A 14096-nucleotide genomic window follows, 5' to 3' on the forward strand; every position below is an offset into this window, starting at 1 on the left:
TGCTTTCAGCACTTGAACTCAGCAATTCACAGAGCTCATTCAGCTGCAATCTTCAGGAAAGGTTTCTTTTAATCATTAATACCTTACCTCTCTAGGAAACTAGCTCATCTACAAAATGTCCTTAGAATCCTCCCTGTCATGCTCAACAGGTGCAACTTTCTGCTGCTACTGAAGGCTGAAGAAGTGGTTTGATAGCAAAAAAAGTAAAACTCAGAAGTATTTAGATATTACAGTGGAGGAGTTTCAGTTGGACTGCATGCATCCACCTACTGGAAGGTTTCACCACTGCCTGTCCAGCTCTAATTCTGAAGACAGGCAGCCAGGCAAGGTGTGCAGCAGCTCCCACCCACCCCATGGTCCAGCTCCAGGAAAGGCCCTGCTGCTGCCCTCCCTCCCCACAACACAGTGCTGTGCAGCACATGCAGGGCTGTGCAGCTGGCACCCAGAAGGCTTCACACCCGGCCTGGAATATCAAGAAGAAAGGAGTGGAATAGGTCAAATCAGCATTTGCATAGGATGAGTGATCTGCAGGCTCACACAACTGTATGTATCCTACAGGGCACAGTCTGAAAAACCAGAACCACTGCTGGTGAAATCAGCAGCTTGATATTCCAAGCACAAAGCCCAGCTTCACTGGAGTTTCCATGCCAGAGGTACAGGGAAAACGCTCTGGCTGTCTGCAGTGTAAGGAACTTGTGAGTGGCTTTCTGACACACAAGTAAGAGCTGGTGTGCAGTGTGCAGCTCCATCAGACAGCTGCAGCAACATTAGGTGCAAGTGCTCTGAATGTTCTTTCCAAACGTGCTTCACACTTGGGACACAGATCATCACACACTGGACCAGGGTTTTAAACCCTGAAGAAACTGAATGGAATAACGGTAAGTCTTTATCAAGGGCTTAGTTTTCCCATCCTTAGTTTAGGTGCAAACCATTCCAAGTGGTCCCACAGAGCTGCTTTCATATGCATCGGGTGACATTCACACCAGGCGGTTACAAAGGACTTTTATTCCTCAGCTGAGCTTTAATCAAGGAATACAAATCTAGGCTCGGTGAGGAGGGGCTCCAGAGCAGCCTTGAGAAGGACTTGGGGGTGTCAGTTGATGAAAAACCCCCCAACAATTGTTGCTGGCAGCCCAGCAGGCAGCTGCGTGCTGAGCTGCATCCAAAGCAGGGAGAGCAGGAGCACAGGGAGGGGATTCTGCCCCTCAGAGCCCACCTGCAGCACTGCCTCCAGTTCTGAGGCTCCCAGCACAAGAAGGACCTGGAGCTGCTGGAGAGGTTCCAGAGGAGGCCACAGAGATGATCAGAGGACTAGAGAACCTCCCCTATGAGGACAGGCTGAGAGTGCTGGGGCTGTTTAGCCTGGGGAAGAGAAGGCTCCAGGGAGACCTCAGAGCAGCCTTCCAGTACCTGAAGGGGCTCCAGGAAAGCTGGGGAGGGACTTTTGACAAGGGCTGGGAGAGCCAGGACAAGAGGGAATGGATTGAAGCTTGAGGAAGGCAGATTCAAACTGGATATTAGGAAGAAATTCTTTTCAGTGAGGGTGGTGACACACAGGAACAGTTTGTCCAGGGAGGCTGTGGATGCCTTCTCCCTGGAGGTGGTCAAGGCCAGGGTGGATGAGGCCTTGAGCAACCTGGGCTGGTGGAAAGTGTCTTGCTCATGGCAGAGGGCTTGGAATTGGATGATCTTTAAGGTCTCTTGCAACCCAACCCATTCTATGACTCTATGAGTAACAGTCTGCAGCTAACACTGCAACGTGCTACAGCTGTTCTGACTGCACTGCAGGTTCCAGGACATGGAGTCTGTGTGCTCAGACCCTGAGACCTAAAGATCATAAGAAGGCCCTGCTGCAAACATGGGCAGCAATATCTGAGGCAGGATTGTTAGCTAACTATTTTATTGGTTACTGTTTTGTACCTGAACCTTTCTAACACATTCTGTTCCATTCTCACCTTTACATACATGCTACAACAACTTCTGCTCCTCGCGAAAGTTCTTCCTGTGCTTTCAAGCTGTTGTTCTGGAATTCACAACAATGTGGACAAGTTTACACTAAGCCCTACAGATCAATACTGAACATTCCACTCTGAGTTTGCTGGAAAGCTTTAACACAAAAGAGCAAGCTGTGGTGCCTGGAACTTGAGGAATTACCTTTGTTTGGTCTCCCAGCTCTCCACGCGCTTGACTCTCTGACTGGGCTCCCGTTTTCTCCCAGCCTATTTTGTTCCCGCTGACATGGCTGCAGGACAACAGAAAGAACAACAGGCAAGTATCAGAGGGCTGTCTGAGATAGGTGGGAAGGAATCCTTGGTGACTTAGCAGAACTACAGGCCTGACTCTGATTTGAAGGGATGTTGTGTACTGGAAAAGTCACTTTGTAGGAGTCTCTTCAAGACTTCAGTCCTGACACCGATTCACTTACACCAGGTCAACAGGTGGCCTGGGTTTCAAAGCTGGGTATGACTGAAGACTAAATAATGTTCAGGCAGGAAAAAGCCCTGAGTGAACTATTAAATACCTGTCACTGTGCCAAGGAATTTCCCTCAGTTAGGAGATTGTTTCTCCAAACTGCAGCATACAGGACACTGCTCAGGACTGCTTTGGAATTTATTCTCTTCTGGCAATTCTAAAACAGCCCCCCCCCAAAATAATAAAGCTGCTGTTGTTTTTTGTGGAGCAGGCACACTTCCAGCTCCACACTGCATGGAAGCCATGCACACTCACCTGCTTCACCAAGCAAGACATGGGGTATTATTTAAAGACTGTATCCCAAAAGCCAAGTCCAAGCCACCCTGCAGAGCTGCAGGAACACACTTACAGTGTCACAGACAACCACAAACTTCCAGGGGCAATCACAGGCTTCCTGAAGCCCCAGGCTTTGATTCTCACACAGCAAGCCACTACCCCTGACAAGACAAAGGTAAATCCAAACTGTCTCTGCTCAAATTTCCTGTTTCTAGGTCAGGGAGCAGTAATTAAATGAAAGTCTGCACAACTTTATTGCCAGGGCAGACACGGGATCTGGTGGAAGTCAGAAATACTTCTGCAGTAGGCAGGCACATGAACAGAACAGAGCAGACCCAACCTCACTGCTTTGCTCCAAACACAGCTTGTCCATGAGGGCTCCTGGGGACTGCTCTAAATGGTGAAGCTGTGACATTCACAGCAGCAGCCTTTGCAAAGCCCCACTCTTCCCACATCTAACCAGGGTAAACACCACACACCCAGTGAAGGTTCATTGCTCTTTGCCACTGAAATGTTAATGAATGACACTGTTAATTAGGAATACTTCTCTTACACAAAGTAAAGAACTCCAGGGCTTTATGACATTTACCAACATCTCTCTCACTCCTTCCAATAAAACAGAAGGGCAGGAGTGGAGAAATACCCAACAGGACTGGGGTTTGGATTTCTGCTAGTTAAGGAACTAGCAGAGGAGACCAGTGACCCATGGAGGCATGTCTGCAATCACAGGGACCTACACCTCTCTTTTATCTCAGTCTATTGCATCACCCACGTTCAGGTTGCCTACTTGCAGGGTACTGGCAGAGCATCCTGACAGCAGATTGATGTAGGAGAAGCTGAGCTAGGAAACGTCCTCACGAAGAACTTACTTCACTGCACCGCCGTTGCCTTCATCGTTGTCGGAGGAGGAGGATGTAGAAGAGGCAGGGAAGTAGGCTGAATCCACATGGTTAGGGCTGCCGCTCTGGGCCGGGTTGATGGGAGAGGACCGTTCATACAGTGGGGTATGCTTTCCTTCGGGAGGAATGTTACTGTAGTTGTTCTGCTCAGAAAGACTTTTTCCACCTGTTTCCAAGGTGATGGCTGGCTCAGAGAGACTATATGGGTATGGACCCTGACCTTGGGCCCCACCCTGATTGGACATCTGCTGGGCCTAAAATAAAGTGATGGTTCTTAAGTGAAGGGGAGACAAAGGCTTTGCTTTCACAACAAAACGCAGCATTTGAGCAAGCGGCATTTCCCAAGGGTGCAACATTAAATCTCGGCCATCCTGGACATCCACAGAAGTCTGCAGCATCACTGTAGCTCCAGACTTCAAATTCCATCAGTGAACCCACCCAGATTTTAATGTGATGAGTATCACAGGTTTCTCCCAAGGAGAAGGGCAGAGGGGCTATACTTACCACAGGTTTTGCTTGTAGTGAGGTCTGTGGAATGTTAAGCATCTGAGAAGGAACATATGGTGGCACTATCCCAGGCATACCAAACTGATTTGGTCTGGCTGCTGTAGTGTGAACAGGGTGGAGGGGCAACAAAACAAAAAAAAAAGAGAAGAAAAAACCCAAACACTCATGAAAACGTTCAGTATTTGACACAAACGTTACCCTTTTTATCCTCTTGCTTCTAGGGTTTATTTATTCTTCTTCTGTTAGCATTACTGTTTCCTAGAATGCCTTCAAGTCAGTGTTATTCATTCTTGCTTTTTAATGAAAGTATTTGTAGCTTGTGAAGTCTATTTTACTTGTCTTGCCTTGTCTCAGTGCTTTGTACCTCTCATTACTGCACATTTTTGTTCTACCTGGAAATCAAAGGAAGCTTGAAAGAAAAAAAGTCCAAGAGATGTCACAATGAAGGAGCTAGCACCAACTGTGCCATACAGACACACGGTGCTGGCATTTTGAACTGTTTGAGTATCTGACCTAGAGTAGCCTTAATGCCATCTAATGCAGGTCTTTGTAAATAGAGACACTCCCCCCCCCTCCCCCCCAAAGATTTAAACTAAATCTGTAAGAGTATAGCAAGCTGGGAACTGAAAACTCTTCAGAAATGTCAGCTCAAATCATGTTTCCCTGTTAAGAATGAGGCACTTGCAGTAAATCCTGTGACAACACAGTTCTTTTGTAACCCTTGAGAATCACAGCATGGTCTGGGTTGAGAAGGGACCTCCAAAGGTCATCCAGTCCAACCGCCTCTGCAGTCAGCAGGGACATCCTCAACTAGATCAGGTTGCTCCCTGGGGAACCTGTTCCATCATCTGCAATGCCAAAATGGTCTAGGGCTGCAAGTTCACTTGGTGTGTTATGGCATCAAACAAGTAATCCAAGACTGTACCTGGATTTCTCAAACATGTGAGGTAAGCCCAGCGAGAAGCAGGCAATGTGGCTTATGGGCTAAAACCATTTAGAAACTTTTCTGTTTGGAACCTGTCCCAAGACTGGAAGTGGTCACCAGATCTCAGCTGTTCACAGCACCATACTCCTAATGTCCTAATGCTAGAACTGATGCACCAGCAGCTATGAGAGAAATCAGTCCAGGCTGGTCCCCTCTTTTGGGGGAGAGAGCACCACCTCTGCAGGTGTCCTATGAAAACCTTCTTTGGAAACCTCACATTCAAAGGAAAGCTACCAAAGAACAGAGACATTTAGGTAAGATCTTGCTAATACTGCTACTAGTGACTGAGGGCAAACCCAGGTTTCAGGCAGCATGAAAAGCCTCATTTCTTTCATTACTTACCTAGGTAATGTGATGGATGAAATGGCATAGGTTTATTAGTTGCTGAGTAATATGCAACTGCTCTCTTAAACCGAGTAACTTTGTCATCTGTTCTAGACTAAAATAAGAAAAAGATCTGTCAGGAGCAAATCCAGGTATGTCATCTCTAGCTCAGCACTGCACTCTAGAGCAGTTAACATACACATCACACCCAGCATGAACAACCCTTGCAGACTACAGCACTACTCCGGTACGAGCAGTATTATCTCAGCCCACCTAAGGATAAAGCTCGAAAACACTATCTCCATGTATCACTGCCTCTCAATGACAGTGCACAAAGCCAGATGGCAACACCCCTTGGGGAATCTTTACTTTTAAAGCACTGAAGCTAAAGGCAGCATTTTTACCTTTGGAATCTGTGGAAGTGAAAATAGTGTATCTAAGCCCCTGTGTACACCAAGACATCCCCTACTACCAACTGACAAACCTCTCCGGTTTTAGAGAGCCCAAACATACAGCAAAATTGGCTTAAAGAACCCAACACAAAACACCACCTTTGAACCACTTCTTTGCTTTCTACTTTACCTGTGAATGTTGAAAAACATCTTTAGCTATGGCATCCAAATCAGTGGTGTCCTGAATATTTCGGACGTAGTCAGCTACGGCTTTGATCACTACGTCACAGGGTGGTAAAACTAACTGGTGAGCACGTACCTGTGCAAACAGAGACAGCCAGAGTCAGGCAGGCCAGCCCCACACCCCTCCCTCACACAGCAGACATTTAACACTTTGCTTATTGAAAATACAGCCCACAAATTCCACCTTGCCTGAAGGGCTAAATATTTTGGGGGTCTTGCACCTTGTTTGGAAGCCTTTGCCTTCAGCAATGACTTCTCTGTTTGTCGTCAGTGCCATGGATAGGTGGAGCCTCACCTCTGTGTAAATACTGGCTGGTTAAACATCAGCTCCAACAACAAACAAGGTCAACAATGCTAATAACTTCACTGCTTTCTAGCTGGACCTTTCCTCCAGTGCAAAATGCTTCATCTCATGGGGATACATCCATTTCACGTACTCAGAGAGGAGCAGGCATGCCAGCAAACACTGCATCTTCACACAGCTTCTGCAGCAGAACCCAGAGCAAAGGGGTCACTGCAAACACCAGTGGAGAAAAGGAGTAGCTCAAGGAAACTTCTTTTTAAGAGTCTACAGGAACTGGTCTAAATCACTGTTTTATTCACTATTTGAAGATCAGAGTTTAACAAGCAGTGTTTTCAAATGCTCATCAGCTGCAGCAGAACACACTCATACAGCTTCACACTCAGATGACACCTGAGGCGAGGAGTCCGTTTTGTCTCTTCTGTATGACACGTGGACAAGGACTGACGGACGGATCGCTCTTGCTGCTGTGATGTGAGCAGTGACTTGCTCTTTCAAGCACTTCAGCAGCAGCAGGGTTATAGGGCTGGTTACTCTCTTTGCAGACACAGAGGAAATTGCTAAGATAACTCCACTGATAAAAGAGTCTCAGTATTCTGGCATTAAAATAAGTGATGCTTCACCATCCAGTGACAGATGTCTCTGACTTCCCATATTCACCAGTTCTTTTAGATGGATGAGACAAGTGCCCTTAAATGCATGCTAAAAAAGTCCCTGGAGTGACCACCTGAGCAAATACAGACCACAGATCTGTCTACAAACCAGAGCCAGGGGCACACCCCACTCAAGATGGTAGGAAAGGATGAATTCCCATCAATTCACTGCTCACTGACACAGGCCATGGGTCTGAAAGGAAACACTTGTGATTTTGTAGCAAAAGACCTCTCTTTGTAGTAAGAAAAGAGAGCTGGAAAACCTGCGTGGGATGATGCTGAAAGCCCTTACAGAGGAAGCTCCCACAGCTCAGAGAGGGGCAGCTGCAGATGGATGCTGTACCAGGGAGTTCTATGCTCATTTTTTGGGCTTGAACCCTTCTTATGTCTACACTGAGAACAGAATGGAACTGGATAGTCCTGGAAACCCTGGACTCCTACTGGCAGCTGGAGATGGATGTGCTCTACCAGGAAGTTCTAGACTCAGCTCTTTGGCCTGATCCCTTTCTTGTGTCCATGTGGAGAAAGGAGTAGAACTGGAATTATCCTGGGAACCCTGGACTTCCATCTCTAAACAGGCTCCCCCTGAAAACAAACTGAGGAGCATTTAGCATGTAGTTACAGGAATTACTGCTCCTAGATGTACAACATGATCCTCAATGGGGTATAGAAATTTCAGGGCAAGCAACCACTGAGAAATGAAAATCAATGTGCGGCGCTGCCAGCTGGGTCTGAAGAACTCACCCACAAGCTGCTGCTGGAACTTCCCCTCTGTGCTGCACGACACACACTCAGAGGGGCAGGAAAGAGCTCTCCAACCTTGTGTCCTAAATTTTAAAGCATGCTTGAGGAATTTCTAAAAGTTCTGTCTGGAACCTCTGTGCAATTGTGGAGCACTCCCTCTGTGCCCCTCCAGGGGTGCTCAGTTTTTTGCTTTCAGCAGATTTTGATCTTCCTACTTGCAAAATTCAGGGATTTGAGACTTGAGAGATCATTATTATTGTTATTTACCAGTGCTGGGTTTTAAGGAATGAGAAGATGTGAGAACCATGCCTGCATTCTACACAGAGGTATCACACTTCAACTAAAACTTAGCCTTGTGAAAAATGTTTATGCAGAATCTGATTAGCACTTCATTAGTTGTGTACCTGCAACTTTAAAACCTGTACCAGAGCTCTTTTTTATAGAGTCCACCATATGTAATTATTCTCTTTCCCCTCCTTATTTCATCCACTTATGCATCTTCTTAGACTGTATTCCATATATTTAGACCATGGCACTTTTGGGCCCAGATTCCTGGTTTTATACATTTCCTTCTCCTGATTTTTACAAGTGTCAGAATATTCTCCATGTGGCCCTTCTCCTCCAAAGCTGAGCTCCACATTCTATGACCCTGAAGTGAGGAAGAGTTGTTTAGTGCAGATAGTGGCACAGCAAAGATTTCTACTTCAGACTGTCCCATGTTGCTGGTGTGCACTCTGAATACAGTCAATGCTAACCACAGATGGCATTTGTGTGTAAGCTTGCAGTCACAAATGTTGATGACAAGATTCTGTACCCAATCTGCAAGCAGAAGCAGGAGATTTCTTTCTCACTGGTGTAAAGCCAGTGGTTTCATCACCACCTCCCATCCCATTTGTACAGGGAACAATAACACCCCTCTGAAGTGAAAGAATCGCAACATGGCTGTGCCACATTCAATGAGCCCTCTGCAGGGCTCCCTGGAGAAGCCCTGAACTACCACCTAAGTGCTTCTGCAACCTCCACTTCAACAGTGGCTGGATGAAAGGAGAAAGAAATCCCTCCTGGGTCGTGCATGACCTCCCTGACAGCAACGTGCAATGAACCATCAGCGGTTAGCATCAAGACACCACAGCGCTCTGGAAGCAACGTTCAGCTCAGACCCTAGAAGCATGAAGCTCAAGCAAGACACACTAAGAGCATTAGTAGGCCTCCTGTGATTTTTCTCAGGTCTCTCAGGAATTGTAGTGTTCCTTTTGCAACGAGCAAAGAGCTACTCTTTTCTAGTGCCATGCTTTCTAACCTGCTCACCCCCAAGCAGGCTGACCGCGCACATCGCCCCCACTTAGCTGCTCTCAAACAAGCAGCCTAGAGACCTCCCTGGGGCATGTTATTCATTCCTGAAGCAAGACCTTCTGAAAGAATGGTTCCAGATTTGGGCTTTTTGGTTTCTTTTATACTGTCTCAAAGACAACCAGTACAGATGTGAGAACAGCCTCCAAACTAACTGTCGCAGCCTGCACGGGAGGCAGAAAGGAGGAGTGGTAAAACAAGATGTACTTCCCTGGCAACAGAAAGGAAAAGGCTTTTACTCATTTCAGAGCTTACCAGTAATCCAAAAGGGTAGATCTTGCACTGAACCATAAAGAATCACTCTCAAACTGTGTGCATTAAAACACTGGACAAGTCTTAGTGAGGGCAAGGAATGGGAAAAAGGAAGCCCTGCCATCTGAAGTTACAGAAAACACATGGATGGGTCAGACTCGCTGGGAGCTGCACACAAAGCACTTCACAGCACCACCACTGTCACCTTGCACTGATTTCTCCTTACAGGACATCTCTTCCTAGAAGTTCTTTTTTCCTTACCTTCTACAGAAGAGTTTCAAACAAGCAACACCACAGAAAATGAATTTTAAAAAGGCAAACAGGGAGGTTCCCCTCCCCCTCTACTCTGCCCTAGTTGAGGCCCCACATGAAATATTGCATCCAGTTCTGGGCTCCCCAGTTCAGGAGGGACAGGGATCTGCTGGAGAGAGTCCAACAGAGGGCTATATGGATGTTGAAGGGACTGCAGCACTGCCTGGTGAGGAGAGGTTAAGAGCCCTGGGGCTGTTCAGTCTGGAGAGGAGAAGGCTGAGAGGGATCTGACCAATGTCTATCAATAGCTGAGGGCTGGGGAACAGGAAGGGTGGGTCAGGGACAGCCTCTGCTCACTTGTGCCCTGGGATAGGACAAGGGACAAGGGATGGAAACTGCAGCACAGGAGGTTCCACCTCAACATGAGGAGGAACTTCTTGACTGTGAGGGTCCCAGAGGCCTGGAAAAGGCTGCCCAGAAAGGTTGTGGAGTCTCCTTCTGTGGAGCCTTTGCAGCCCTGTCTGGATGTGTTCCTGTGTGACCTGTGCTGGATTCTATGCTCCTGCTCTGGTGGGGTTGGACTGGAAGATCTCCAGAGGTCCCTTCCAGCCCCTAACATCCTGTGAGGTGGATCACACACTTGGAAGTGGTCAGATTATAAAGCACAATGCCCCAAAATGATCTTTTTTTGCTAGATGTAGAAGCAACACTTCAGCTTCATGACAGACCACTGACAAAAATTCTAGGACACCTATTAATGCACTCGGAGAAGATTACCTGGGGCAGGGAAATGGATTCTGTATCACTCTTTGTCAAAACGAGAGGCAGAGAGAAGCATTACAGAGCCCAGAAGCTGTTAGATTAAAATGTGATGGCCTCACAAAATAAACTTGCAGAAGTGTCTGAGCGACTGCTGGGCTACTGCAGAAGGTACCTAAGGTGCACCTGGGAAAAGCTCCCCAATCCTGGGATCATTCCAGTTGCCTACTGTCTCCAGGATGTGAAGCCTTTAAAAACTAATCAACCCAAGTAGCAGCATTTACTGTTATGCCTGCTGGAAACAGATAATCAGTTTAGCTTTATTTTCAAACCATGAAAAAACAGACCTTGAACATTCAGTGCCTGTAAGGTGACACACAGGGAACACTTTCCCCCCCCCACTGGCAAGAGAAAAGGCTGAAGATATGAAGAACACTACAGCAAACTGCATGGCTTTTGGTTGCTTGGCTTTTTTGGTCTAGTAATTCCTCTTAAGAGATTGCATACAAGCTGGATTTTGTACCAGCCTTTGAATGTTAAAAGCATCTCATCTTACAAGCTCTCAGAGCACCTGGTTCAATGACAAACTTTCTGAAGAGGCAAGAAGTTTCCCGGATGATTTTAAATCCTTGCAAACCAGTGAAGTTCAGCTCTTCCCTGGGGATCAGGTTATTCAATTGGAAATTCCTGGTTGGGAAACTGACCTCTGTTTTTGTGTGTCTTGATGGTAACACAATGTGGAGATCACTTGCTAGCAGTTTATACAAGGAGGACTCTGAGAAAATCCAAGCTCAAGAGGAACAAAAATGCTATCAGACAGAAAATAGGAGAGCAGAAAGTCAAAAGCATGACACATACAGACTTCATGAGACAACCTGCATGACAACCCTGCACACCACCAGGAGGGCTGGGCTGCCATCCAGAAAGATCTAGACAAAGCAGAGGAGTAAGGCAATGGGAGCCTTAAGAAATCCAGCAACTCCAAAAGCAAAGTCTTGCACCTGGGCAGGAATAACCCCTGGCTACTCTGTAGGCTGGAGTCATGCCAAAAGGAGCCTGGGGCTCTTGGAAGACAGCAAACTGAACACAAGCCAAACAGGTTGGTGCCCTGGCAGCAGAGAAGGCCAGCTGCACCCTGCCTGGGCTGCTTAGCAGGAGCACAGCCAGCAGACTGGAGGATCTTGCTCCTCAGTGCTGGTTAGATCACTGCATCCAGTTTAAGTCTCAGGCTAGATGTCAAAAAAGTTAAGCTAGTTCCACAGAAGCCCATTAAGGTGGTCAAGAAACTGCAGCACTTGTTTCATGAGAAAAGGCTGAATGGGGATTATGACTTCAAACTGGAAGATGCTGGATTGAGATTAGAGAGAAAGTCAGTCTCCCCTGTGAGAGGGGTGAGGCAGTGGAGCAGGCTGTCCAGAGAAGTTGTGAAGGCTCCAACCCTGGAAGTGTTCAGTTAGGCTGGATGGAGCCTTGAGCATCTTGGTCTAGTGGGAGGTGTCCATGCTCAACAGGGTGGTTGGAACTAGATGGTCTTTAAGGTCCCTTCCAAACCAAACCATTCTATGATTCTATTCAGCCAGGTATCACAGTATCACCAAGGTTGGAAGAGACCTCGAGGATCATCGAGTCCAACCTGTCTCCACTGACCTCCTGACTAGACCATGGCACCAAGTGCCACATCCAATCCCCTCTTGAACACCTCCTGGGACAGTGACTCCACCACCTCCCTGGGCAGCACATCCCAATGACGAACGACTCACTTGGTGAAGAACTTTCTCTTCACCTCGAGCCTAAACCTCCCCTGGCACACCTTGAGGACACCTTGTGTCCTCTTGTTCTGGTGCTGGGTGCCTGGGAGAAGAGACCAAGCCCCACCTGGCTACACCACCTTTCAGGTAGTTGTAGAGGGCAATGAGGTCCCCCCTTAGCCTCCTCTTCTCCAGGCTAAGCAACCCCAGCTCCCTCAGCCTCTCCTCACAGGGCCCTCCCCAGCCTTGTTGCCCTTCTCTGGACACCTTCAAGTGTCTCGATGTCCTTCTTAAACTGAGGGGCCCAGAACTGGACACAGGACTCACGGTGTGGCCTAACCAATGCAGAGTACAGGGGCACAATGACTTCCCTGCTCCTGCTGGCCACACTATTCCTAATGCAGGCCAGGATGCCATTGGCCCTCTTGGCCACCTGGGCACACTGCTGGCTCAAGGTAACAACAAGGCTTTGGAGATACCAAACAGCAACCTTCCCATACCTACAGAAAGGTTTTCAAGGAGATGGAAACGGACTCTTCACAGTGCTGCACTATGGAGAAAGACAGACAACAGACACAGTCTGAACAGGGATGGTTCAGATGGTATGCAAGGCAAAACATTTTTACCCTTGGGTCTGCCAAGCCATGGAGCAGGCTGCCCAGAAAGGCTGTGCAGTTTCCATCCCTGGAAACTTTCAAGACTAGCCTAGGCAAAGCCCTGAGCAAGCTATTCTGACCTCCAGATGCCTGTGCTTTTCACAGGAGGCTGGGCTTCCTGAGGTGCTTGCTGGCCTGCACCATGCTATGAGGACCCTTAGCATAAACCCCCAAACCCACAACTGACAGACACTTACTTAAGGAAATCTTAAGAGCACCATGTCTGTTACCTGAGCAGCAGCAAACTACCCAGGCATCTACTTAGCATATGAGTCTCCCTCTGGCAGACACCCTCTGAAGTCAACAGAGAAAGACAGGAATTTCCTAGAGCAATTCGGAGAAGAAGCCTAACCTGCATACTTTGGATTGCTTTCTGGAAGCCTCTCTCTCTGCCACTCTGCTGAGATGAACCAAGCAAGGAGATTAGGTTTCCCTGCACACTCCTTCTCAAAAAGGGAGGCTGCATTAGGACCTCTTTCTAAGGTTACCTGGCAAATAGAGTCTGCACTTCCTTGGAGGTATGTGCTCCCAAAGAGGCACTAATTCATTCCAGAGATAAGGAACCGCCCTCCTAACATCATTCTGATGGTGTTACACATTGCTCTTGAAGCTCCACACTGTACCAAGCTCTCCAGAACATGAACCAAATATCTTTGTCTCCAAGGCAGACCCCAAAGCACACAAAGCAGAGTACCATGCCAGCTTCCAAGCAAGGTCTAGCAGCCAAGTTATTTCTCAGGAAGTCTATCAACTCCCTTGTTCCAGCTTCTCACTCAGGTGGTCTGAATTTCAGTGAGCTCTGCTCTCAGCCAGGTAACAGATCTCACACATAGGTCTGCATGTTTATTAGGTGCATTATCTGTTTGCACAGGGAAATTCAGAACAGCTTGCAGGGTTAAGTTTGGGATTCTTTGTCCCTTTTGCAGCAAGAGCAATTCAAATGTCTTCATTTAAATTTGTCTGTGAGCTGCACTGCTGATGTCTTGTGAAAGGCATGGCTTTTTCTCCAGCATGTACAGATGGGACTCCTGATGGTTAGGTTTGTGTCCTTCTAGATGTGAACTGAAGTCCCACCCTCACGTCCCTCTCTAATCCTCACTTTGCTTTTTTGTCACCTCACTGTTGACACCTGAGCAGACACACCAATGCTCAGCAAAGACTGGTAGCTTCTTTGTCAAGTTCCACTTTTTAATTGGCAAACTAGCAAAGCTTCCTCTAAGAAGAGTAACCATTCCTCAGACTGAGAAGGAACGCAGAAAATCAATTGCAGGTTATTGACGCTG

General features: G+C 47.4%; 1 protein-coding gene across 3 annotated transcripts in view; it reads right to left on the reverse strand.

Moving 5' to 3' along the window:
• FAM120A (family with sequence similarity 120A) overlaps window positions 1-14096 on the reverse strand; it is a 60038-nt gene that overhangs the window by 31754 nt on the left and 14188 nt on the right. For 2 of the 3 annotated variants that reach the window (XM_054162085.1, XM_054162102.1), the window contains exons 4-8: window positions 6046-6174; window positions 5482-5578; window positions 4152-4252; window positions 3618-3901; window positions 2155-2242 (exon numbers count right to left, since the gene is read on the reverse strand). In XM_054162085.1, coding sequence (XP_054018060.1) covers window positions 2155-2242; window positions 3618-3901; window positions 4152-4252; window positions 5482-5578; window positions 6046-6174 — 699 coding nt within the window. The remainder of the gene's footprint in view (window positions 1-2154; window positions 2243-3617; window positions 3902-4151; window positions 4253-5481; window positions 5579-6045; window positions 6175-14096) is intronic. The other variant, XM_054162093.1, reaches the window with a different exon arrangement.

The sequence above is a fragment of the Dryobates pubescens genome, chromosome 1 (assembly GCF_014839835.1).
Source record: "Dryobates pubescens isolate bDryPub1 chromosome 1, bDryPub1.pri, whole genome shotgun sequence".
In the NCBI taxonomy this organism is placed as follows: Eukaryota; Metazoa; Chordata; class Aves; order Piciformes; family Picidae; genus Dryobates; species Dryobates pubescens.